Source organism: Dromiciops gliroides, chromosome 2, assembly GCF_019393635.1.
Source record: "Dromiciops gliroides isolate mDroGli1 chromosome 2, mDroGli1.pri, whole genome shotgun sequence".
Classification (NCBI taxonomy): domain Eukaryota; kingdom Metazoa; phylum Chordata; class Mammalia; order Microbiotheria; family Microbiotheriidae; genus Dromiciops; species Dromiciops gliroides.
Genome location: NC_057862.1, coordinates 551,405,123 through 551,430,323, shown reverse-complemented (window position 1 = coordinate 551,430,323; position 25,201 = coordinate 551,405,123). Strand labels below are relative to the sequence as shown.

Here is a 25,201-nt window from a genome sequence, read left to right as displayed (position 1 = left end):
GATCCTTGATCTTCTGATCAAGTTTGGTAAGAATTTTTTTTTCTTCTATCAGAGACTCTATATGAATTACACACCACCTAGCCGCCCCCTATGTAGGGTTTTAAAGGCTATAGTGTGTATATTTTAACCCAGAAGAAATAGGAAGCCACTGATGCTTCTTAAGTGGAGGAAAGACACCATTAGACCTGTGCTTAAGGATTATCAATTTGGAAATTGTGTGGAGGATGAATTTGAGAGAGGAGAGAGTGAAAGAAGGGAGACCATTTAGGAAGCTACTGTTATGGTCCAATAAAGAGGTGCTAAGAGCCTGAAATAGGCTAGCAGCCTTGTGAACGGGAAAAGAGGGAAAAGATGTAAAAAATGCTATAGAGGAATGATTCACAAGATTTAGTAACTGAGCACATATGGGGGTTCAGGGAGAGTGAAGAGTCGAGGATAATGTCATGGTCAAAATTGTGTTTGACTAGAAGGATGGTGGTGTACACAATAGAAGTGGCGAAGTTCAGAAGTGGGGCTGATCTAAGCTGAAAAATAATGAATTCCATTTCATACATACTGAGTTTGAGAAGATGGCAGAGGAAAGACATTAAACACACAGAGCTCCTGACACAATTACCCCCAAAACAGCAATAAAACAACCCCTGGAGCTGCAAAACCCACAAAAAGATGGTCTAAGATTATTTTCCAGCCAAAGACAGATTAAAAGGAGCCATTCTGGGCTTCCAGTAGAACCCAACCCTGAGATCATGTCCACACAGAGGCACTTACCCCTGAGCTTCTGAATCAGCTGCAGTACCTTCGTCTTCTAGAACTAAGCTTACGGTCGGGTGAAAGGGTTGAACAGCTGCAGGGGTGGGGTGGTCAGGGGTGTCTGCAGGACCTAAGGAATTTGGCTGTCCTACCCCAGCAGGGAACCAGGAATAAATCTTGGGTGGTGGGAGGTCCAGGTTGGGGAGCCACAAAGGCTAGTGGGAAGATAAGAACCACCACAGCACTCTGCTGGCTGGTTAATTAGCAAGTTGGCTTGAGGTTATCTTCCAACCAGAGAACAGGCCAGGCTAGAGAAAAACCTGCCCTCCCTCAAACTGAAACACCTGGGACCCTCTGAAGCTTGGGACAGTGGAGCTTGGAAGTAGGGCCCCCCTGTAAGAGGGAGTTAAATGTCAAGTAAAATATGGCAAGATGAGCAAGCAAAGAAAGTTGAGAACTATAGAAAGTTTCTTCGGCAACAAGGAAGATCAAGGTGCACCCTCAGAAGGGGATAACAACCTCAGGGACCCTACTTCCAAATCTTCCAAGAAAAATATGAATTGGTTTCAGGCCATGGAAGTGCTCAAAAGGGACTTTGAAGAGAAAGTAGGAGAGATAGAAGGAAGATTTAGAGAGATGGAGGAAAGAATGGAAAAAGAAATGAGAGCGATGCAGGAGAGTCATAAGAAAAAAGTCAACAGCTGGTAACCCTGGAGAATTTAAGTTCAATAGAGTGGTAAGGTCAGAAATCAGATGACAAAGGGGCAAGAATGAGTGACAAGTGAGGAAATAGAGGTAAGGCCTCTCTCCATAAAAGGTTCACTCTCCAACCATTTCCACCCCATCTCCAATTGGTGAGTCTTTGGCTTTCTCTTTTTTTTTTTTTTTTTTTGAGGGGCAATGAGGGTTAAGTGACTTGCCCAGGGTCATGCAGCTAGTAAGTGTCAAGTGTCTGAGGCGGGATTTGAACTCGAGTCCTCCTGAATGCAGGGCTGGTGTTTTATCCACCATGTCATCCAGCTGCTCCACTTTGGTGTTTTCTTATGGGAAACCAGGCCTCCACACTGCCTCGGGCAGTCTCTATGGTATGTTCCCATACAGGATAATTTCCAGCCCTCTTCCCTACTTTCTTATTCCACTATAATGTATGCTTCTGGACAGCAGGGACTGCCTTGTTTTCTTATACTTTTATTCCATGTGCTTAGCACAGGGACTCACACACTAAGCACTTAATAAATGCTTTATTCATTTAAAGATACCTTAAAGGGGTGGCATACTAGAGTGAGAGTTTCTTAAAGATGACAGAAATCTAGGCAATTTGTAGGCAGCAGGTGGAAAGTCGGGTGAAAATAGGGAAAGACTGAAGTGGAGGGAGGTGGAGATGACTGAAAGAGGCAATTGATGGGGAGAAGATGAGAATTTTTAAAAAGAGAATTGTCTCCAACAAGGACTACCCTTCCTTAGGAACAAGGAAAAGGAGGAAAAGAGATGGAATACATATCTGAAGTAAAGAATGATGAGAAGATGGAGTTTATGGCTTCTATTTTCTTAGTAAAGTAGGAGATAAGTTTCTCCTCTGAGAAAGGAGACAGTGTATGAAGCTTAATAAGGGAAAAACTTTAGGACTGATAGACAGTCTCATAGAAAGCGAATCACGAAATAAAGTGTTGCCTTGCAACAGCGAAGGCCTACTTAAGATCAGATAAATCTGCAGGGAACCTACATTCTTAATGATTGTATAACTTCAAAAAAGAGATTTAAGATGACTGGGGGGGGGGTGGGAAGGAGTTGAAAGGATAAGAAGTTATGTTCTGGGAAAATAATGCCTGCATTCTGATGGATGGAGATCTAAATTATTAGTAATGGTGAGATAGACTATATAAGCTTCCCTATGTGGGTCTGAAACAAAGTGAAGATATTGATCATGGGAGATGAAAATGTCGATAAAGTAGTAGTCAAGACATGGTGGTTTATCGTGAATGGAGAGAAGAATTTGGATTTGAGAGAAGTGGAGGTGGTTGGAAACACTAGGTATGGAAAAGGAAAGAGTCAAAGTTGACTGGAAAGACTAAGTCTGGAGAGTTGTTGGGGTTTTTGGTTTCTCTGGTTTTTTTGGTGGTGGTGGGGATCTTTTGGAACATACTGAGTTTGATATGCCCACTGGGACATCCAGATGGTTATCTCCAAGCAGTAAGTCTGGAATTCAAAAGCTATTGTTTTGAAAATCAAATGAGAAAAATGTATGTAAAATACTACATAAATATATGCAATTAACAATGATAGTTTGTATTACCATTACCTGCATCTGTGTTTTATTTCCTTCATGGAGTAGAAGCTTCTTGGGAGAAGGTACCATCTTATTCAATTCTGTACCTGACATATAGCAGGTACCTTCACATTTACATAGCCTTTTAAGGTTTGCAAACACTTCCTCATGGCAAAAGACAAGTATAGTAAAGGTACTAGGATAGGACGTGGACCTGTGATTTCACTGGTATTTTGAACTGCCAGGTGAAGAAACTCTCTCTACCAATACAAATGCCAATCAGTATCTTTTCTGCAATTTCTAGGCTTACAGAGTGGCCCAGAGCAGTGATGTCAAACTCAAACCAAAAATAATCTCTGCTTGAGCAGGAAGAGTTCAGAGAAACCTGGAGGGTCTTGCGTGAGCTGATGATGAGTGAGATGAGCAGAACCAGAAGAACATTGTACACAGTATCATCAACATTGAGTGTTGACCTACTGTGATGGACTATATTCTTCTCACCAATGCAATGGTACAGAAGAGTTCCAGGGAACTCATGATAGAAGAGGATCTCCAAATCCAAGAAAAAAAAAAAAAGAAAGAAAGAACTGTGGAGTATAGATGCTGATTGAACCATATTATTTCTTTTGTTTTGGGTGCTGTTGTTTTTTTTTTCTATTTTGAGGTTTTGCATCACTGCTCTGATTCTTTCTCTTGTAACAGGATTAATGCAGAAATAGGATTAATGTTATTATGTGTATATATATGTGTGTGTATATATCTATATATATATAAGTATAGAGATATATAGATATAACCTATATCAGATTGCCTGCTGTCTAGGGGAGGGGGGAGGGAGGGAGAAAGATCTGAAATTGTAAAGCTTGTGTGAACAAAAGTTGAGAACTATCTTTACATGTAACGGAAAAAATAATACCTTATACATTAAAAATAAAAAATAAAAAAAAATAATCTCTGCTGATGTATACTGATTTAGAAAACCATACACTAACCTGTTCTACTATTGTATTTTTTAAAATTTATTTTGTTAAACATTTCCAAATTACATTTCAATTCTGGTTCTACAAACCAGTGAGTCTGACACCCTCTGGCCCTAGAGCAGAGGTGTCAAATGGGCAGACTCAACAGTACCGCCCGAAACAGATTATTACCATTTTACAAATGACAAAGGGATATACAAATGAGGAAGCTGAGGCTCAGTGAAATTAAATGACTTGCCTATTATCACATAATTAAGTGCCTGAGGGCAGGATTTGAACCCAGGTCTCAAAGTGCAGTGCTTTAACTACTATGTCATTATTCTTCAGTGACTTGTTATTTCAGAGTACGGTTTCCTTAATAAAAATGGTAAACTGGGGCAGCTAGGTGGCTTAGTGGATAAAGCACTAGCCCTGTATTCAGGAGAACCTGAGTTCAAATCTGGCCTCAGACACTTGACACTTACTAGCTGTGTGACCCTGGGCAAGTCACTTAACCCTCATTGCCCTGCAAAAACAAACAAACAAAAAATGGTAAACTGGAGTGTGAGGAAATGGGGATTGGTCTCCTCTCAATCCGAACCTGTTTGAGGAAAAAGATCTCCTTCTCCTCCCCACCCCCTCCCAAACAAAATCACATGGTTCAGGGAAACCCTGAGCTGATCACTATTAGGTCTGCTCCTGAGCTGTGTCCACATAAGGAAGGAATTGAACTATCCCTGTGTCACCTCCCCCATTGGCTAAGAAATACTGCCTTCTGATTAGCTAGTTTTTGCTAGTAGATTGTAACCCTTGAGTAATCAGACCAATGATGAAAAAGAGGAGGGTCCATTTGAGTTAGGGACTAGGGGATAAGCCAGAACTTCGAGCCTCTATTCTTTGCACCCACCAGCTGCACACTGGGTGGCCCATTCTCAAGAGAATGACAATAAATGAGCCTTTGACACATCACCACCACTGAATTCCAGAAAATTAATGTAGGAGTGATTTTCCTCACATGGAGTAAGTTGTTTAATTAACTGATTTTTGAAAATCCTTTGTTTAGCACTCAAAGCACTTCACAACCAACTCCCTCCTAACTTTCTGGTCTTCTTCCTTCCCACCAGCCTCCCTCTAGACTCTTCCACCCAGTGACACTGACCTTGCAATCCTCAAACAAGACACTCCATCTCCCCATTCCAGGCATTTTCAGTGGCTGGTCCCTATGATGTGGAGGGCTCTCCCTCCTCCTCTCTGCCTCCTGGCTTCCTTCAAGTTCCAGCTAAAATCCCATCTTATGAAGGAAGCCTTTTCCCTTCGATTCTAGAGCCTTCCTTCTATTGAACTTATACAATTTATCCTGTACATAGTTGTTTGCCCAGAAAAGTTTACATTCCAAAAAATGGTTGGGGGCGGCTAGGGAGCAGTGGATAAAGTACCAGCCCTGGATTCAGGAGTACCAGAGTTCAAATCCAGCCTCAGAAACTTGACACTTACTAGCTGTGTGACCCTGGGCAAGTACTTAACCCCCATTGCCCCACGCAAAAAAAAAAAAAAAAAAAGTAAAACAGTCCCTACTGAGATGTGTGAGCAACAAGATAACAGAAAAAATGGTTGAGTTTACTACCAGTTTGCAAAACATTAAATTCTTGAATAGCAGGAATTAGTGATGTACTAAAAAAGTACTAAAGTACTAAAAAATAAAGCAACCTTGGGTTGTTGTTTTAACTTCTTTCTCCCCTATATCTCTCATATTTAATCAATAACTGAGTTTTGTTGATTTTTTGCAACATTGCCTACATCAATCCTCTCCTTTCTATTCCTGCCACTATACGTCTAATAAAAGCCTTTGTTACTACTACCTGCCAAAACTATTGCAATCGTTTTGTTACACATTCTCCCATCTTCACTTCCCCCTTCCAATCTCTTCTTCATGCAGTATGCTGTCAGAAAAATTAGTTTTAAAAATAAATATACATATACAAATTATTCTGTGCTTATAATTGCATCAGCTTCCTACCACGCAGTATTTATTTATTGCACAAAAAGTTCAGACTTTTCTGACATTCTAAGATATATAGTGATAACAAATATTTTCCAGGATTATTTTATATTACTCATCGACACACTCTTCATTCCTGTTTAACTTCACTACTCTTTGCACCCCAAGACATGCCGCAAGTTCTCCCATCTCCATTCCTTCAGACCATTCTTTATGCCAGTTCAATTTCTATTCATTTTTTAAAGTTCAACTCAAAGATGACCTTTTCAGAACCTCTCTTGATTCCCTATTGTGTCCTTAACTCTTTTTCCCTTCAGGATCACACGGGACTTTGTTTTGTAGCTCCCAAGTGTATTTACATATTATCAGGTACATAGCTAGCCCTGGTTTGGTTTTGATTCCCTGCCCCCCCCCCATCTTCTCCACCTCTAATCTCAAAAGACTATCTACCGTCTGATATAGTGCTCTTCACAAAGCAGGCACTTAATGCAGATTCACAAATAATACTATAGAATCACAGAATTTGTTGGGCTTCTGGGGTCATCCAGCCCTGGTCATAAACATCTGAACGAGAATCTCCTCTACAACCCACACATGGTCATCAAGATCTGGCTTGAAGGTCAATGAGTAGGAAGGCACCCCCCCCCCCAACTACCTCCTGAATTCATTTAACTTTTGAATAGCTTTGATCATTGGTAAATTTTCCTTCTGTCAGGCCGAAATCTGTCTCTCAGCAACTTCTATGTGATCAAATTTCTAGGGCCAAGCAGAACAATCCCTCTATCTCTTCAAACAGATGAAGAGAGCAATCAATACCTGAACACAGATTAGTGTAACCCTGTAAATCTGTTACAATTTCAGTACTTTGATCCATCATCAATGTTCGCCATTTCAAAGTCCTATTTTTCTTACTGAGCTAAGGAATTTCAAAATGACCCCCACCAAATTCAAGGTCACTTATGGGTCTTAATCTATCACTGGGCCTGAATTCCCCAAATTAAAGGGCATTTAGGAATCCTCAGCCTGCCACTCTAGTGTTGGCTACCTGGAGAGAAGGGTTCATTTTACTGGACTGAATTCACTAAAAGCCCAGAGATCTTCTCATTTCCACCAAAGTTCCGTAGTTTTCTCCTATCCCAGCAGTTCACACAAGGAAGCCTTAAACATAGTAATCAACTTCTCGTCCTGGTACTTTGTATTTAAGGAACCCAAAGGATATTTATGGGTTTGGATATTTGCTAGCTTTTGGGAAAATGCTAGTAGCTCTATAAAGATAAACAAACCAAATGGTAACATCAGGAAGTTACTTCAAAACCTAGAGATCTTCTCTGCATTCCCCTAAAGCAGAGGGTCATTAACATTTTTTGTGTCATGGACCCCCCCTCTGGCATTCCAGTGAAGCCTAGGGACCTCTTCTCAGAAGAAGGTTTTTAAATGCATGAAAATAAATGTAAAGGATTACAAAATAAATCAATATACCAATATAAAGTTAAATATGTGATATACATATACACACATACAGGTATGTATGTTTTAAGTTTAGGGACTTCTGGTTAAGAACCTCTGTAAAGCCTTGTTCAAAGGAGAGGCCTAAATGCCAAGTTCTACCTCCTGCTACAGCCCACAGATCTGGGATGTGAGGCATAGACAAAATCTCCAGGCACTGTTAGAAGAATTTGATTTAACTGAGGATGACTTTGCCTTTCACCCAAGGTGCCAGACACTCATTCACAGAAAAGCTTCGCTAGTTCAATACATAGTGTCCTCACACAGCATTTATTATGCATAAGAACTATTCTGGTCATTTTGTTTTGAAAAAAAAATGGTTCAAATCTCATATAAGTTTTATGCCTGTACTATTCCTAAAATTAATTAGTTCTAGTTGTGATAGGTTTAAAAAAATACATGAGACCCTAAGAATAGACTTGTTTCACACAACACCTTGATCAGCTGCTAGCTCCTTTTACACAAAAACAAAACCTTTTAGTCATTACTCATCTGGGATAACTCTGAATTATTGACCTAGGAGGTAAAGGGCTCTAACATTCTACTTTAAAACATTTTCCTTTTAAAGAAATGAGAGACTACTTTAGAGAATACTTAGATATACATTTTTTACCCTCTTAGTCAACTTCCTGACAACCCAAAAAAGCAATTTCATTTCAATAATATGCCTAATAATCCCATATTCTAATTTTTAGAAATGTGAGCTTGGGATATTATAATTATTCGATCGTACTTACCTTTTCTAAAAACATCTAAATATTCTGCCTAGAAGACTGGCAATTTGGAAAGAAATTATATGTGCGCCAAATTTGATGAAACCAGTTCTGAAATCAACTAATGAATAAATGCATTCTGAGATTCCCTGAGGGAAGAATTGTAGCCACTGAATAATTACCATATTCTACAGTGTTCCTAGGGAGGCTTATCCACCTGGCTAGTTTTCAAATGCTAGAAGCTACCTATATATACAACAAACTGTAGATTTCAGTTAGCCAAATGAGGATTTAGTAGCTTTATTTTCTGAGAGAAAATCTCCCCTGGAAACATGTAAGGCTGCTGACTATTCCCAAAAGGTTTTGTAGTACCGTGCAATGAATGGATGATGTTTTATTAACTACAACATGGGGGAAGCAGTAAAATTCCTTAAGTTTTTAACTTTTGTGGACTCTTTTCCATAAACCAAGATAATAAAGATAGTAGGAAAAAGGGTTGGGGTTTTCTGTCCTAACCTAAAGTCATCTCTACTCACAACTTTCCAGGTCACCCTTTCAATCTAGCTTTGATTCAAGAGCTAGTTCCTTTTCCCTCATGTTATCTCACTCCAAAGGTGCTATTACCAGACTTTTGGGAGGTTCCGAATATACCTTCCCAACATCTTAATCTATCGGCGAAGGGGACAGTAAAGAGTTTATTACCATAATCTTCTATCCTCTTAGGAAAACACTATAAAGCCCTTAATAAACGTTAGTTGAATTGAAAGTGTGCCCCCAGCCCTCTCGTAGAAAAAGAGGCAAGAGACAGAGACAGAGACAGAGACTGGGCTTCCAGCCAGGCTCTCAGGGGTATAAATTAGAGAGGGAGAGGTCAGGCTCCAGGAGAAAGGAGAAAGAATGAAATTGGGCGCAACTGGACCAGGTTAAGAGAAAACTGTAGGTTAAGGGGAATAGTGGGTAAATTCTATGCCACGCAGGGAATTGGGAGAGGGGCAAAATTCTACGATTAGGAAATCGACCATTGAAGAGATAGGAGAAGGGAAGGTGAGAATAAGACTGGTCATTCCTTGAAGCTTAGCTGAGCATGGAGGTGGGGGAGAGGGTGGACGGAAGCTCAGCCTTAAAGAGTGTAAGGGGAAATGCTGGATTTGGACTAAAACTCGCAGGGTTTTGAAAAGGTAGGGAGTTAGGAAGGAGATTGAGTCTGGCTGGGTGTAAGTGGAGGGTGCTGAGCTCTGACTTCGAACTAGCATGAGCAGCTGCCCCCAAGAAGACTCAAGTAAAGGGAGAGAAATTGTTTTTCTGGGGTCAGGCTCTTGGGAGTGGGGAGAAGAGGTTAAGAGACAGGAGAGCCCTGCAGGACAAGGTCGCAGGAAGAGTAGAGGGGTAAAAAAGGGGGAGGGGTGTGCGCACTCGGATGATCAGGCTTTGCTAGGTTGCCTGCATCTCGCCCTACGGGGTCGGCGGCTCCACGCAATTTGGGAGGAGGAAGAGGAGGCTCTCCAGATCAGCGCCCCCGAGAGGATGGGGCCGAGGGCCCAGCTCCCCAAGGTGAGTGGAAGAAAGGAGGATGGACTCGGGTCCGAGGTCGCGACTCGCCCCCTTACCTGCCGAATGCCCGCTTCATGCCGGCGTTGGAGGAGGAGCCCAGCTCCTTTGTCCCCTTGCCCGCCAGGCGCAGGTTCTTCTTCAGGCGACAGTCCTTGTCCAGCGCTGCAGCGGCGGCAGGGGAAGAGGGAGAGGAGGAGGAAGAAGAGGATGAGGAGGAGGCAGAGGCAGGGAAGCGCTCATGCTCCAAGGCGACTGACTCGTTCCGCTTTCTCATCCCGAGCTCCAGAGCTGCCTGACACCAGAGACAGAGGCCGGCCGAGCCGAGCAGCTAAATCCTTTCCTACTCCCTCGCTCGCCTTCCCGCGGCGGCTGCTCCTCCCTGCGCTACCCCTGTCACCACCACCTCCTTCCAGTCCTGCACAGCGCGCAGTCCTGGGCTCCCTGCTGCTGCTGCCGCAGTAGCTGCAAAGTCAGAATCCCGGCGGCAATCGCTGCCCCTGCGCCTCTGCTCGCTCACATTATACTCCGGCCGGCGGCGCCCCAGCTACTTACAGAACAGCTGCAGGGGCCCCAGGCCGCCGCCCACCAATCACAAGCAACGCCCTTCCTCCGCTCCCCACTGTACACGCCTCCCCCTCCTCCCACTCCCACTCTCATTCCTCCCCTTCCTGCCCTGGGCGGAGCACGCCCGGCACAGCTTCCATATTAAGGAGGGCAAGACGAAGCTGTCCACTTGGGTGTCATGGTTTGGGCAAAACAGAATCCACCATGACCAAGGTCTTGCCCTTATCTGGTGGAGGAAACTTACCATCTCTTGAGCCTAATAAGAACGGGTTTTGCTGTGTTCGTAGGAAGGGCATTTAGAGAAAAAAACATAATCGCATAAGCTATCAACTGCTTCACTATAGTTGGCAGTCTTAAATGATCTCAAGAGACATTTTTATTATTGATCATTCCAAAGCATTGATTTTTAAATATAGACCATTAAATATAGAACTAGAAATGTTGTAGTCTAACTCCCTTATTTCACATATGAAGAAGCTGAAGGGAAGTGATTTTTCCAAGGTCACGCCACACAAATAGTTAATCATTGAGCCTGTAACATGCCATATGTTCTTTTCTTTTCTTTTTTTAAATTTTTGTGGGGCAATGAGGGTTAAGTGACTTGCCCAAGGTCACACAGCTAGTGTCAAGTGTCTGAGGCTGGATTTGAACTCAGGTCCTCCTGAATCCAAGGCCAGTGCTTTATCCACTGAACCACCTAGCTGCCCCTCATACAATATGTTCTGATTACCTGTCTACAATTCTTGCTATGTAAGAATGTAATGTAAGGTGATGAATAATAATTGATATTTATAGAGGATTTTAAAAGCATTATACATATCTTATCTTATTTGATCTTCACAAATTACCTGTTAGATAAATATGAGGGCTATTCTTAATGCCATTTTACAAATGAGGAAACTGAGGCCCAAAGAAAAGCAGTGATTTGTCCAAGGTCACACACCTGGATAGTGGCTGAACCTGACTTAGATTGGAAGGTAATTGATTGCCAATCTCATGTTCTTTGCTGAGGATGGATGACAATACTGGATATCTCAGTGATCATTTCTATGGGAAATAATTCTCAATTTAGAGCTTGAAGAGACCTTAGAGGTCACCTAATCCAACACTTTCATTTTATAGATAAGGAAACTTAGTCCTAGAGAGATAAAGTGACTTTTCCAAGAATGGAGAATATTCAGGCACTCTGACTCCAAAGCCAACATTATTTCCACTGTGATCAAACCTGAGAAAACCAAGGTAATGGTTTTTTACTGAAAATGTATGTTTCTAATCACTTAAAAATTATTTTCACTATCATAGTAGTCAGAATGAATATTACAGGACCACACAATAATGCGAATAGTTTTTAATGTTAACCATTTGTTATTGGAATATTGGTATTGGAAACAGATCCTGGCTTGTTCAAAGATAACACTGAGTTCCTAGGGCAGTGTTTCAGAGAGATACAAACTTTACCTCTCTTTTAAGTGACTATCAGCAGTTGTTTGCCATGCAGCTTCCTACCCCTATTTCTAATTGTTGTTTTTTTTGTTCCAGAAAGCAGTCTGTTTAGAATGTCAAATACAAAAACTACCTGAGGTCTACGATAGACAACTTTTAAGTATCCTAGTCAGTGGCCATAAAACTATGAAGAAAATGTCATTCATTCATTCATTCATTCATTCATTCATTCATTCATTCATTCATTCATCAAATGACTGTTAAACAGCTACTGTAAAGAATGCAAGATCAAGGTTCATTCAATAATCTTTTACATTGTCCCATTAGACTTTACTTATAAAAGCATGCTTTGAGATTTTTATTTTACATGTGAATTGTATTCAAACCACTAATACTTCAGATCTATCTAGATATGCAAGCATAGGATTAGATATTTGGACTAGAAGGGATCTTAGAGATCATACAATTTAATCCACTCACTTTAATGATAATGAAATTGAGACCCAGAGAGTTTAAGTGACTTGCCCAAAATCTCACAGGTTGTAGTAAATGGAGAAAGAGGATGCAAAACCAGGCTCTCTGAATTCAAATTAAGCACTCTTTTCCAAGTACTGTACTAATTTCCTAGTGCTTTGCATTTAGGAGAAATATAGCTAATTAACTTTTAATTTATTAACTAAGTACTTTCTAAAGGCCTATTATTTCAGGTGTATCTATTTGTATTAGACCACCTGATTTCACAATGAAGTTAGAACTAATGGCTAGTGGGGGGGGGGGGGGGGGAGAGAACCAAAGAAACAAAAACCAAACACATGACTTGGAGTCAGAAGACTGGTGTTGTTCCGTTTTCAGTTGTACCACTTACTACCTCTGTAACCACAGAGTAGACATTTAACCTCTATAAATCTCAGGTTCCTCTTTGATAAAACAGGAATAAAAATACTTTATTTTACAGGACTCTTATGAGGAAAGCAGTTTAGAGTTCATAATGGGTATCTAAGATTATAAGCTCATTGAAGAGATTGTTTTTCATCTTTCTATCCCCAGGATATTACAGTGTTTCCTAATACTTACTGAATTGATAAGTGATGTGATATTTAAGTGCATGCTCAATCTCTACACCTCTGATAATTCTTACCCACCAAAAATTTGTGGTGATGTCACAAATTTAGTATTGTGACTGTTTAAGAATAATTAGTGTATCATCTGACAAGAGAAAAAATAAGCAAAAAAAATCATTTACCTTTTCTATATCACTTCAAAGTTTGCTTCCATTTGAAAATAATTTAAATCAGCATGGAAAATTACTTTAAAATATGCTAGGAAAAACATCCAGAAATTTGATAGCTCTGACTGTTTAAATAATTATTATTTTAATGATATTTTCAAATTAAAAATGAGTTATTGACAATTTTTCTGAATGTCAAAAGTATATATAAATATGTCAATCTACATTTTAAAAGCATGTCATGAAATTCAAATTGTGAATTCCTTAAAGTAGTACAGCAATGGAGTATGGAAATGGTGCGATTAAATGCAACTAAACAGCAAGAAAAAGTTATACTCTAATATTTACATATACTACTGAAAAGAAAGCAACATAGGGGGCAGCCAGGTGGTGCAGTGGATAAAGCACTGGCCCCGAATTCAGGAGGACCTGAGTTCAAATCCAGCCTTGATACTTACTAGCTATGTGACCTTGGGCAAGTCATTTAACCCTCATTGCCCCAGAAAGAAAGAAAAAAAAGAAAGCAACATAGTTAAAAACTCTTAGATCTCAGACTGCTATAGTCAACCTGGCCATTCACCTTATTTGGAATGTGGACTGTTGGCTAAAGTGCTGTGAGGCTAGTGGAAATCACAAAGCCTTACTAGTTTTAAGGATAAGATTTTGAAATTTTATGCTTCCAAAGTAAGTCTCTCAAACTTCTAAATCTCAAATTAAATCTATACTTCTAACTACTGTAATTTAAAAACAGCAACAAAGTCTCCAATTGTGGCTAGCATGAATACATTTAGGGTAGTTGAGTACTGTATTCAAAAACACTGTTCATTTCATTCAGGTGGTTATTCAGCCACTAATAAAGAACAGATAGAACAGATTATAATTCCTTCAAGCCTATTGCTGGAGCCCAAAACATTAATTATATGGGGGTCAGCTCTTTGGTGAGGAGACTTCCAAGTACTTTGGTCCTTGGAAAAGTCCATCCCTTGGACAAACTTAAAACCTTTCCAGCTCAGTAGTATATTAAAACCTCAGTACTTAAAAAAAAAGTCAAATAGTTCTGTACTGTGCTGAACATACCAGGTGTATTAAATTAAGTATGCCTAGTGGATGGAGTACTGGGCCTGAAGCTAGGAAGATAGGGGTTTAAAATCTGGCTGTGATTCTGGGCAGTCATTTAACCTCCATTTGCCCTAGGCAACTCCCTAGATTTTATCTACTAAGTCACAGAGAAGGTGCTCCCTAGATGACTTGAATCCAGAATTCTGTTTCCAGGGTACATTAAATAGGACTTACATTCTTACTGTTTGAATATTAGAGATGGAAGTGGACCTATAGGCCCTTTAATTTTACAGAAAAGGAAAGTGGGGATCAAAGAAGCAAAATGACCAAGTTCAAAGATCCAGGGCCAGGTCAGTTCCTAACCCTAGTTTTGAAGCTACTCTAAGATTCCCTAAGCAAGAAAATTCCCAAACCACGATTATATAAAACTTCTTATTTTTGACACAATTAAATTTATGTCTGTCGTTTAGTAGTGCCTGACTCTTTGTGACCCCATTTGGGGTTTCCTTGCTTGGCAAAGATACTGGAGTGGTTTGCCATTTCCTTTTCCAGTTCATTTTACAGATAAGAAACTGAGGTTAAGTGACTTGTACAGGGTCACACAGCTATTAAGGCCAGATTTGAACTCAAGAAGATGTCTTCCTGACTCAGGCACTCTATCCACTGTCACCTAACTGTCCCTTGTTGATGCCTAGTTCTTCCATATAACCAATAGGAGAAATAACTCAAGGTTGGGGAATCTGCCCATTAGATTTTAAGTTCGCTGAGGGCAGGGAATGTTTTTTTGGGTTTTTTTTAGTGAGGCAATTGGGGTTAAGTGACTTGCCCAGGGTCACACAGCTAGCAAGTGTTAAGTGTCTGAGGCTGGATTTGAACTCAGGTACTCCCGACTCCAAGGCCAGTGCTCTATCCACTGCGCCACCTAGCTGCCCCTGGCAGGGAATGCTTTTGCTTTTGTATCCTCAGTGCTTAACACAGTGCCTGGCACATAGTAGACCCTTCAATGCTTGATGACTTGACTTGGATTTGTCATCAGAAGCCTTGGATTTCAACTCTCTCATTTACTAGCTGTGTTGCATTGGGTAAGTCACTTCACCTAGTTTTCTCATCTGTAAAATGAACTAGATGACTTCTAAAGTCCCTTTCTCCTCTAAATTCTATGATTTTAAGGCAGGCATCCAATTCTAATCCTAGATCTGCCACTAGTTAAATGTGCATTCGAGGACAGACAAGTCACTTCCTCTCTAGGCCTGTTTCTTCTTTAATAGACTTCACAAGATACACAGTCTGAAGTGTCAAATTTGGAATCAAATGCCGTGGCTGTTATCTCATCCCTTTGTGTAACTCTGGTCAAATCACTGAATTTAGTTGTATGACAAACTTTAGTTTCTTCATCTGTAAAATGAGGGAGGTTGGACTAGAACACTGTTAGATGCCTCCCAGCTCTAACATTCACTAATTTTCAAAAACTGTCCGGAGGAACTAATTTTTTAAAGAGATGCCTCTAGGGTAAAAGTATTTTGCTTTAAAAAAAAAAAGCAAAACCCTGACACAAACCACAAGTCCGACACATAAATAACGAGATCTTGCTACATATCTAAAAACTAAATGAATGAAAATGGACAAAATAATTGCCCACTAACCATACAATTTATCCAAATCTGTGCATTAAGATGTCCATTTTTTCACTACAGTGGATGAAACGGCTAGGTCACGCTGGTCGGCCACTCGTGGAACACACAGCGTGGACAATCCACGCGAAGCACAATAGTCTTCGTGACGTCACAAAGAAGCGGGAGGAGGAATTCCCACGCTTTTTGTCAATGGGCCGGCCGGGCCACGTTCCAGAGCCTGAGGGGGTCAGGGCTCGGCAGGAGACAATAAAATGGCATCAAGCGACTTGCCTCTCACACAGGCGAGAGCTCGAGGCCTAAATCCTTTCCTTCGCCTGCTTGCTCTTTCTCCGGACAAATTCGGAAGGCAGAGTTCCCCTTATGGCCACAAACACAGGCTGCGATGTCCCGGCTCCGCGGCGAATCCTCGTCCTGGAAAGCGTTTCGAACAGAGACCACCGTGAATAATGGTCCAATTCTCACTTCTGAGGAATCATGTCCCTCTCCCAAACCCGTAGGAAAGTCAAGGAAAGCAGGGCGGGAGCGCAGGGGAGGGCGCAAGAGCCGGAGCTCCACCCTCCTCTCCGCTTCTATTGGCCGGCGTGGGTTTGGCGCCAAAGCCTCCTTCCCGGGTTCAGAGGGAGGAAGGAGTGTTCCGCGCGGCGGCGGGGGTTCTGCGACGGCTGGATGCGAGTGGATGCTGTGGTGGGTCTCGCGGCCTGAACGCGCGGAGCTATGTTCTGCGAGAAAGCCATCGAGCTCATCCGCGAGCTTCACCGCGCCCCGGATGGGCAGCTCCCAGCCTTCAACGTAAGGCCGGGTGACATCGCTACCGGGTTGGAGGGGGGGCTGGATTGAAATGATGGAGCGGCTCGGGAGTGGGATTGGTGGAGGAAGGGGGCGAGGTCTAAGCGAGGCGGGCGCAAGGGCGGGGCCAAATCAGGGGGCGGGGCCAATGTGGCAGAAGGGAGGGCTTAGAGCCCAAGTTTGGGGCAAAGGGAAAGTGAGATCCAGACTGCTAATAGACTGGTGATGGGGAGGGGGCGGGGCAGGGCTAAGGAGTGAATTCTTGGGAAAGGTCCAGACCTGAGATGGGGCAAGGGTTGGGGGCCTTTGGAGGTGGGAACTATGCCTGGGGCTTGGTCAACCGAGATTTTAAAGGGAGGGGGGAGCCGGAGGAGGGATGAATGGGGAACAAAGGAGGGGGTCTGGATCAATGAAAGACTGGAGGAGCATGGAAGGGAAGGGGGATACCTTAAGGAAAAGATGTTAAGGGATGGTTTAAAAAGCAAAGTGAATGGGAGCAAGAGAAGAGTGGCCAAGTAAAGAGGAAGAGATGGTGGAAAGTATAGATCAGTCGCATTTGGGCCTCCAAGCATATACCTACAGCAATGTCAGTCCTTAAAATTCTTTTTCTTGGCTAATAATCCAAGAAGCAGTAGTAACAGAAAGGTCCTTTTTTTAAAAAAAATATTGTGACAATCTGAAGTTTAATGGACTAGTCAGAAGATCCAGGTTATAGTCCAAGCTCTGACTTCAGTGACTTTATCAGCAAAAGAAGTGAGTGTACCTGAAGAAACAGATATAGATATGGGATCAGGGTTTTTCATGGAGTGAAATCTGAATTGGACTTTGAAGGATGGATTGGAGCCTTGAATGATCCCTAAGCCCCTGAAAAGTCTTACAACCTGTGATATGACTAAGTCTAGTGTTTTATTTTTTGATTGAGACTGGGGGGGGGGGGAGAAGGTTCTGATTTACCAGTACAATTTATTCTCAGAAGCTAGGCCTCTAGTCTTAGAGTTAACCCACCACGCAACATATATGTGATTTGACCTATGAACAAGAGTTAAGGGGAAAAGGGCAATCACTTATCTTTAGCTTTGTACTTCACCATTTTGTTTGCTTTTCTCTTCCCTCCACCTACTCTATATATACTGAGTTCTTCCTAGATGCTTCCCATGTCATCACTACAGCCCTAAGTCAGTCAGTAGTATAGATTATGCTTACTGAGTTCCCACTGTGCTAAAGGGAGATAATACTAAGAGAAGATACAAATGTGGTCTTAAGTGTTGAATGTTTTCTATATAAAATAGACTTATATGATCAATCTTTCATAAACTACAGTTAAAACTTTGAATGGGATTTTATTAGGGTTTTTTTTTTTTAAATGAATTTAGACCTGTAATTTTGTCCACATGGGGAATTCCTGGTTTGGAAACTCCTTCCTCAGATTCAGATCAGCCAGTCACAACTTGTGGTGGTTGTTGTTGTTTGTCTTTCCTTCTTGAAAAAGACCATCACGTTGGGGTGATGTCAATTTGTCACCAAATTCCTGCTACAATTTCCACCTGAATGTCTCATAGCCATCATTATGCTTACGACCAATCATTGTTTCTTTTAAACATTTCCCCACAAAGGTAATGGAGCTAGCTGCCTATCTCCTGATAAAAAAGGTGATATACTTAAGATAGAGTGATACATACATTTACTCTTAGTTGACTAATGTGTGGATTTGTTTTGTGACGCTATCCTTATATGTTATAAGCATTTTGTTTTTATTTTTTAAAAGAAAAGGAGAATTTGAGGGAGGAGAGGGGCTAAGGATAATGTTGCCTTAAAAAGGGAAAAAGTATCACTGAAGCATTTAAAAGAAGAGATGCAGAAAAGAACAAAAGGAAATTCAGAAGGAAATAGAAACTAGCCAGGTCAGCTTTGAAAGTAAAATGTATTAATATATATTTTTTAGAAAGCAAGCCTTATGTAATCAAGGTTCACAGTTTCATATACAGTCTTTCAGTTCTGTTTTATATATGGAAATGCTTTTTTAAAGTGTTATAACAAAATTTTAAAACAATAAAAATAAAAAAACATTTTTAAAAAACCACTCATCTATCTTGTTCCAGTCTCTATTTTTTTTTCCAAGAGCATCATCCAGTAACAAGTTAATACTTGGGAATCGTTCTCTCTTTTTTTTTTTTAATTTTCAAATTCTCTCTCTTCACTTCTCCCCCACCTATTGAGAAGGCAAGAAATACCATATCGATATGAATTCATGCAAAACATTTCCACATTATCCATGTTGCCCCCCCCCAAATAAAGCAAGAAAAATAAAGTGAAAAAATTTACTGCAGTCTTCACTCAGAATTTCATCAGTTTTCTCTCTGGAGGAAAAATAGCATTTTCATCATGAGCTCTTTGGAATTGTTATGGATCCTTGTATATCATGATCAGAATGGCTAAGTCTCTCACAGTTGATTACAATATCTCTGATATACAATATCTATGTATAATGTTTCCTTAATTCTGCTCACTTTATTTGCATTAGTTCCTGTAAGTCTTCCTAGATTTTTCTAAAACCATCCCCTTTGTCATTTCTTACAGCACAATAGTAATTCATCATAATAACATACCACAGTTTGTTCAGATATTTCCCTATTGATAGGTATCTCCTCAGTTTCTAATTCTATGCTACCACAAAAAGAGCTACAAATATTTTTGTACATATTGGTCTTTATCTTTGATCTCTCAGTGGTATTGTTAAGTCAAAGGGTATGCACAGTTTTATTGCCCTTTGGACATAGTTCCAAATTGTTCTCCACAATGGTTGGAACAGTTCACAACTCCAGCAGTGGCTTAGTGTAGCTATTTTTCCACATCCCCTCTAGCATGTCTTTTTTTTTTCTCCTATTTTAGTCAATCTGATATAATGAGGTAATAGCTCAGCCTTGTTTTATTTACATTTTTCTAATAGTTATGTAGAGAAATTTTTTTTCATATGACTGTTGATAGTTTTTATTTCTTCTGAAAACTGCCTGTTTGGGGCAGCTAGGTGGCACAGTGAATAAAGCATTGGCCCTGGATTCAGGAGGACCTGAGTTCAAAACTGGCCTCAGACACTTGACACTTAATAGCTGTGTGAGCCTGGGCAAGTCACTTAACTCTCATTGCCCCACAAGAAAGAAAGAAAAGAATGAAAACTGCCTTTTTATATACTTTGATCAATCAGAGAATGTCTCTTATTTTTATAAATTTGGCTCAGTTCTCTATATATTTGAGAAATGTGACCTTTATCAGAGAAACTTGGTGTAAATTTTTCCCCCAGTTTCAGGAGTCATTCTTAGCTCTTTTCTCCTCATCATAACTCATAACTTAGAGGTAATCTAGTTCAAGTATCTCATTTTATAAAAGTAGAAACTAAGATCCATAATGCTTATATTACTTTTCCAAGATCACACAGGTAGTGAGAGGCACAACTAGTATTTGAATATGGATCTTTTCTCTGCTTCAAATCTAGCCCTCTCCACTGTGCTCTGTAAGTCAGTGAAGTGGTATATGCAACTATATCAATAGTGTCAAAAGTAAATGACATTTTGATCAGAAAGCTGAATTGAAAAAAAGAGAAATGTGGGAGGCAGCTAGGTGGCACAGTGAATAAAGCACTGGCCCTGGATTCAGGAGGACCTGAGTTAAAATCTGGCCTCAGACACTTGACACTAGCTATGTGACCCTGGGCAAGTCACTTGACCCTCATTGCCCCACAAAAAAAGAAAAAAGAGAAATGCTTTCTAAAGTAACATGATTTCAAGAGATAGCTATGCTCATGCTTTCTGGAGAAGTTTTGTTTTGTTTTTTTAATGTGCAACAAACACACAGTATATTTCTGAGTCATAAATTTAGTAAATTTAGTGGTGTTAGAATTTCCTAACCTAATGTTTAGTATTGTGAGGGAATATATAAATTATTTAAGCTTATTCCAAGGCAGATAACTGTTAAGTCTACAGATCTGTTACATTTTCTTTTGAAACTTTGTTACTTTCACTTTGTCATAAAAGCTTTGTAACACTATGTTGTGTAACTAATGGAGTCACTTCATCTGCAAAGCTTTTGTAGGAATACTGATTTTTGATGAGATGTGTATATAAAATAAAAGTGCATAAATATATATATGTGAAATATTTGACATTAGTTTGAATTGTACTTTTGAGGAACAAATGAATATATTTCAAAATTTATATATTTTAGGATGATGGAATCAGGCAAGTTCTGGAAGAGATGAAAGCTTTGTATGAACAGAACCAGTCTGATGTGTAAGTTTGTGTGTTTAGTCAAAATGTTAAAAAGTATTTTGAAAAGAATTGGTACTTTCAACAAAGGATAAGAAGACAATACAATGCTTTTATATTTTTAACTCCATTCATTAAATTGTATGTTCATGAAGTTTATCATACTATATACCCATTATGCAAATTAACATTCATTTACAACCTTCCTGTTAGAGAAATTTGTATCACTCCAAAGTAAGTGAAGCCATAAACAAGTAAAACCTTAATGCTTATGTTAAAGTTCTTTAAGAAATAAGTGATCTTACTTTTATTGATGCTCTTTGGTTTTTTATCACATTAATTTACAAATATATTTCTTTCCGCTGCTCCTACTCAGTTTTCTCTTGAAATAAAGATTTAAAAAGAGAAAAGTAGTTAAAAATAACCCATCACCCAATACATCAAATTCACTAGGTCTGAAAATATATTAAATAATACATACCCATAATCCCCCAACAATTTTTTTTAAATGGAGAGAGGTGCATTTTCTCTTCCATGGATCCAAATTTGGTCATTATAATTTTACAGCATTTTTCATTTGTTTTTTGTTCATTTCATTTACATTGTTGTAGTCATTTTGTATATTGTTTTTCTGGTCCTTCTTGCTTTGCTCTGCATCAGTTCATATAAGTCTTGCCCTGCTTCTAATGAATTAACTATTTCTTAGGACACATTAATATTCCATTACATTTACATACAGTTTGTTTAGCCATTCCTCAATCTATTTTGCTTCCAGTTCTTTTCCACAACAAAAAGTGCTGCTATGAATATGTGGGTATATATGAGTTTTCTTTATTTTTTTTCTCTTTCTTTCTTTTTTTCTTTCTTTCTTTCTCTTTCCTTCCTTCTTTCCTTCCTTCCTTCCTTCCTTCCTTCCTTCCTTCCTTCCTTCCTTCCTTCCTTCCTTCCTTCCTTCCTTCCTTCCTTCCTTCCTTCCTTCCTTCCTTCCTTCTTTCCTGGGGGAATGTGCCTAACCATGGGCTCTCAGAGTCAAAGGGTAGTGCTGTAATTTTTCTTTTTTTTTTTTTGGTGAGGCAATTGGGGTTAAGTGACTTGCCCAGGGTCACACAGCTAGTAAGTGTCAAGTGACTGAAATTGGATTTGAACACAGGTCCTTCTGAATACAGGGCTGGCGCTCTATCCACTGCACCACCTAGCTGCCCCAGTGCTGTAGTTCTTAAAGCTACTCATATTCAGTATTATGAGATGCTTCAATGCTGCAGTTAAATATGGGTGTAACTAGAAAATTTTATAAGTAGGTGAAGGTTTTGAGGTTGGTTGTTTTAAATTATCTGTCAACAGTACTCCATTAGCTGTTAACCTCCCAAGCATAAGTATGTAGTATCTTAGGAGTATCTATGCTTAATAACTTTGATGATAAGACTAGTCTGTTTGAAATATATATAAAAATCATAACAGCACATTTTGTGAACAATGCAGGAACCATATATAACTTCTGGAAAGTAGAGAAAATGTTTGAGATTGGTTCCTTTTTTCATAATAAAAAGTATTCTTCCTCCCACTCCCCTTCCAAATAAAGGGCATTACTGTATTCCTAACAAGAGTGTGTGACAAGCCTAAAAAAAGCGCCTTGAAATTTGTTCTTTTCCCCTGTTTTTTTAATCATGATCCAATCTTAAGAGGATGTTTTGTGGTGGTTGCCCAGTTTCTAACCATATTTTTTGGTTGAAACCCTGAATATTTTTTCCTCTGTGGCCTTTTAAAAGTAATGCAAAGGGGCAACTAGGTGGCGCAGTAGATAGAGCACTGGCCCTGGACTCAGGAGTACCTGAGTTCAAATCCAGCCTCAGACACTTAACACTTAATAGCTGTGTCACCCTGGGCAAGTAACTTAACCCCAATTGCCTCACTAAAAAAGAGAAAAAAAAGTAATGCAAAACCCTTTTATGACACAAATTTGGATATATTATAATCCAAAGGTGTCCTTATAATAAATTACTACATAAAATAAAAATCTATAAATTACCCTCTATCATGATTCTGATCCTGTTCATATAGGAAGAAGGAAGTAAAGATTAATCAATATATAAAGATGCAGTATGCTAAGTGATGTAAATTGATTTGGTATGGCCCTAGACCTATGATTTAATTTTCATTTTTAATCTTATGAAAATTGCCAGGGAACTTGAAATAATCCGTAAAGCCTTTGATATATGGCATTATTTGAGTTGACGAACTGTATTGATCAGGATAGGTTGAGTCCAAAAATGACTATCATTGTAGTGACAGTTTTAGTAAAAGTCATTGGATAAAATGTGTACTTTTACTCTAAAAGAAATATGTATATGATTTGTTTTTTCCCTTGAATTTTTATTATCAGAAATGAAACTAAGTCAAATGGACGAAGTGATTTGATTCCAACAATCAAATTTCGACATAGTTCTTTGCTGAGAAATCGACGTTGCATAGTTGCATATTTGTAAGTTTCTTGGTGAAAATTAATCTGTTTTTATAACCTTTATAAATAGAATACAGATTTCTTTTTATGAGTTTATATTTTATTTTTTCCAATTATACATAACACTTTTTAACATTCTTTCTTTAAAGTCTGAGTTCCAAATTTTCTCCTTTTCTCTCTCCTTGTTCCTTGAGAAGATAAGCACTTTGATATAAGTTTTACACATGCAGTCATGCAAAATATATTTCCATATTATCTATATTACAAAAGAAAACACAAACAAAAAAAGAAAAGTTTATAAAAGTGCTTCAGTCTGCATTTGGACTCCATCAATTCTTTCTGCAGAGGTGGGTAGCACTTTTCATCATAAGTGTTTTGGAACTGGATCATTGTAGAATACATCTTTCTTTCTTTCTTTTTTGGTGAGGCAATAGGGGTTAAGTGACTTGCCCAAGGTCACACAGCTAGTAAGTGTCTAGTGTCTGAGGCCGGATTTGAACTCAAGTCCTCCTGACTCCGGGGCCAGTGCTCTATCCACTGCGCCACCTAGCTGCCGCACATATTTCTTTCTTGTAGCAGGGAAGTAAAAGAGTTTTTCATGTGATTTCATAGGTTAAATACTTAATAGAGTCATAAGGAGAAGCTCTCAAACTATCTCATCATAGGTTCATAAGTTTAGAGCGGGAATGTCTGTTAAAGATCAATTGGTGCCACCCCTTCGTTTTGTAGATGAGGACATGAAGGCCTAGAGAGTTGTTAAGTTAGTTGCTGAAGGTGACACAGGTAGCAAGTAGCAGAGCTGGGATTGGATCCTAGGTCCTTCAGTTCCAAATCCACCAGTCTTGCCGTTGCACCACTCTTCCTAGGCCTTATTTATGTATTCCTTTTTATCTCTAAGAGCTATAATACCCTCCTTTTTTTCTTTTCTTTCTGTTTTTCCTTGGAGGCAGTTGGAGTTAAGTGACTTACCCAGGGTTGAATAGCTAGTAAGTAGCTGAGGCCAAATTTGAATTCAGGTCCTCCTGACTCCAGAGCTAGTGCTCTATCCACTGTGCCACCTAGCTGCCCTGAGCTATAATACCTTTTAAAAAGATTTCAAATTATAACTTGATAATATTAACAAAAAATTTTTAATCAGATTTATAAAATAAGGGAGGAGAATCTTACATGAAAAGCATTTTACAAGGTAGACCCAAACAAACAAAGGAAGTGTTTTTGTTCTCCCTTCCTTTCCAAGTCTGTCCAAAGTTATACTACTTTGGGCTTTGTTTTCTTATCAGCTATAATTTTTTTGCTACTTGTAATCAGTGGGAATGCAATCTAGCTCTTTTTATTTTGCATCATTTTATGCAGATCTTTTTAATAAACTATTGTATGTTTCATATTTATTGTTTTTGAGGGGCAACATAACACATTATATTGATATGCCATAATTAATTCTTCTCCAATTGTTAAACATACCATTGTTTCCATTTTTTTGCTATTTCAAATAGAACAAATATGAATATATTTATATAGATTACCCCCTTTTTAATGTTTTGGGGAAATAATTGTTATAAGAAGATACTTAGTTTGCAAGGTATGATCAATTTTGTGAGTCTTATTGGATATGTCTCTTCAAAATGCAATGATGTATTAGAATGGCCGTCCAAGATTTAGATTTGAAATTGTGTGTGTACTCCTCTCTCTGTTCTACTTTGTATGTGGAAATGCTCACCTTACTTGGTGTTTGTTAATTTCAGAATTTTTTTTTAAAGTGCACTCTGTCAACAGGTGTTTATAAGTTGCTATGAGTCAGTCACTGTGCTCTGCAGTGAAGATATAAAGAATGGCAAAATCCTGGGAGCTGCCTTCAAGCTGCTTTTATGCTAAGGGGGAAAACAGCATGTAAATAAATACGTAAATGACAATATATTTATAGAGTAGAGGAAAGGCAGTATCAGAGAGAAAGGCACTAGTAGATAGGGGGAATAGGAAAGGTTTCCTACAGAAGGTGGCATTTGAGTTGAATCTTCAACATGGCATG

General features: G+C 39.4%; 2 protein-coding genes across 3 annotated transcripts in view; one reads left to right on the top strand and one right to left on the bottom strand.

The window, feature by feature from the left end:
* The window catches only part of ABHD12 (abhydrolase domain containing 12, lysophospholipase), a 155,084-nt gene extending 144,794 nt beyond the window's left edge, over positions 1 to 10,290 (bottom strand). The window contains 1 exon segment of the mRNA XM_043984474.1: positions 9,801 to 10,290. Coding sequence (XP_043840409.1) covers positions 9,801 to 10,018 — 218 coding nt within the window. The 5' untranslated portion in view covers positions 10,019 to 10,290.
* The window catches only part of GINS1 (GINS complex subunit 1), a 30,446-nt gene continuing 14,472 nt past the window's right edge, over positions 9,228 to 25,201 (top strand). The window contains exons 1-3 of one of the 2 annotated variants that reach the window (XM_043984471.1): positions 9,228 to 9,744; positions 20,677 to 20,741; positions 23,098 to 23,196. In XM_043984471.1, coding sequence (XP_043840406.1) covers positions 9,445 to 9,744; positions 20,677 to 20,741; positions 23,098 to 23,196 — 464 coding nt within the window. In that variant the 5' untranslated portion in view covers positions 9,228 to 9,444. Of the gene's footprint in view, positions 9,745 to 16,273; positions 16,462 to 20,676; positions 20,742 to 23,097; positions 23,197 to 25,201 lie in introns of those variants that run through there. The other variant, XM_043984472.1, reaches the window with a different exon arrangement.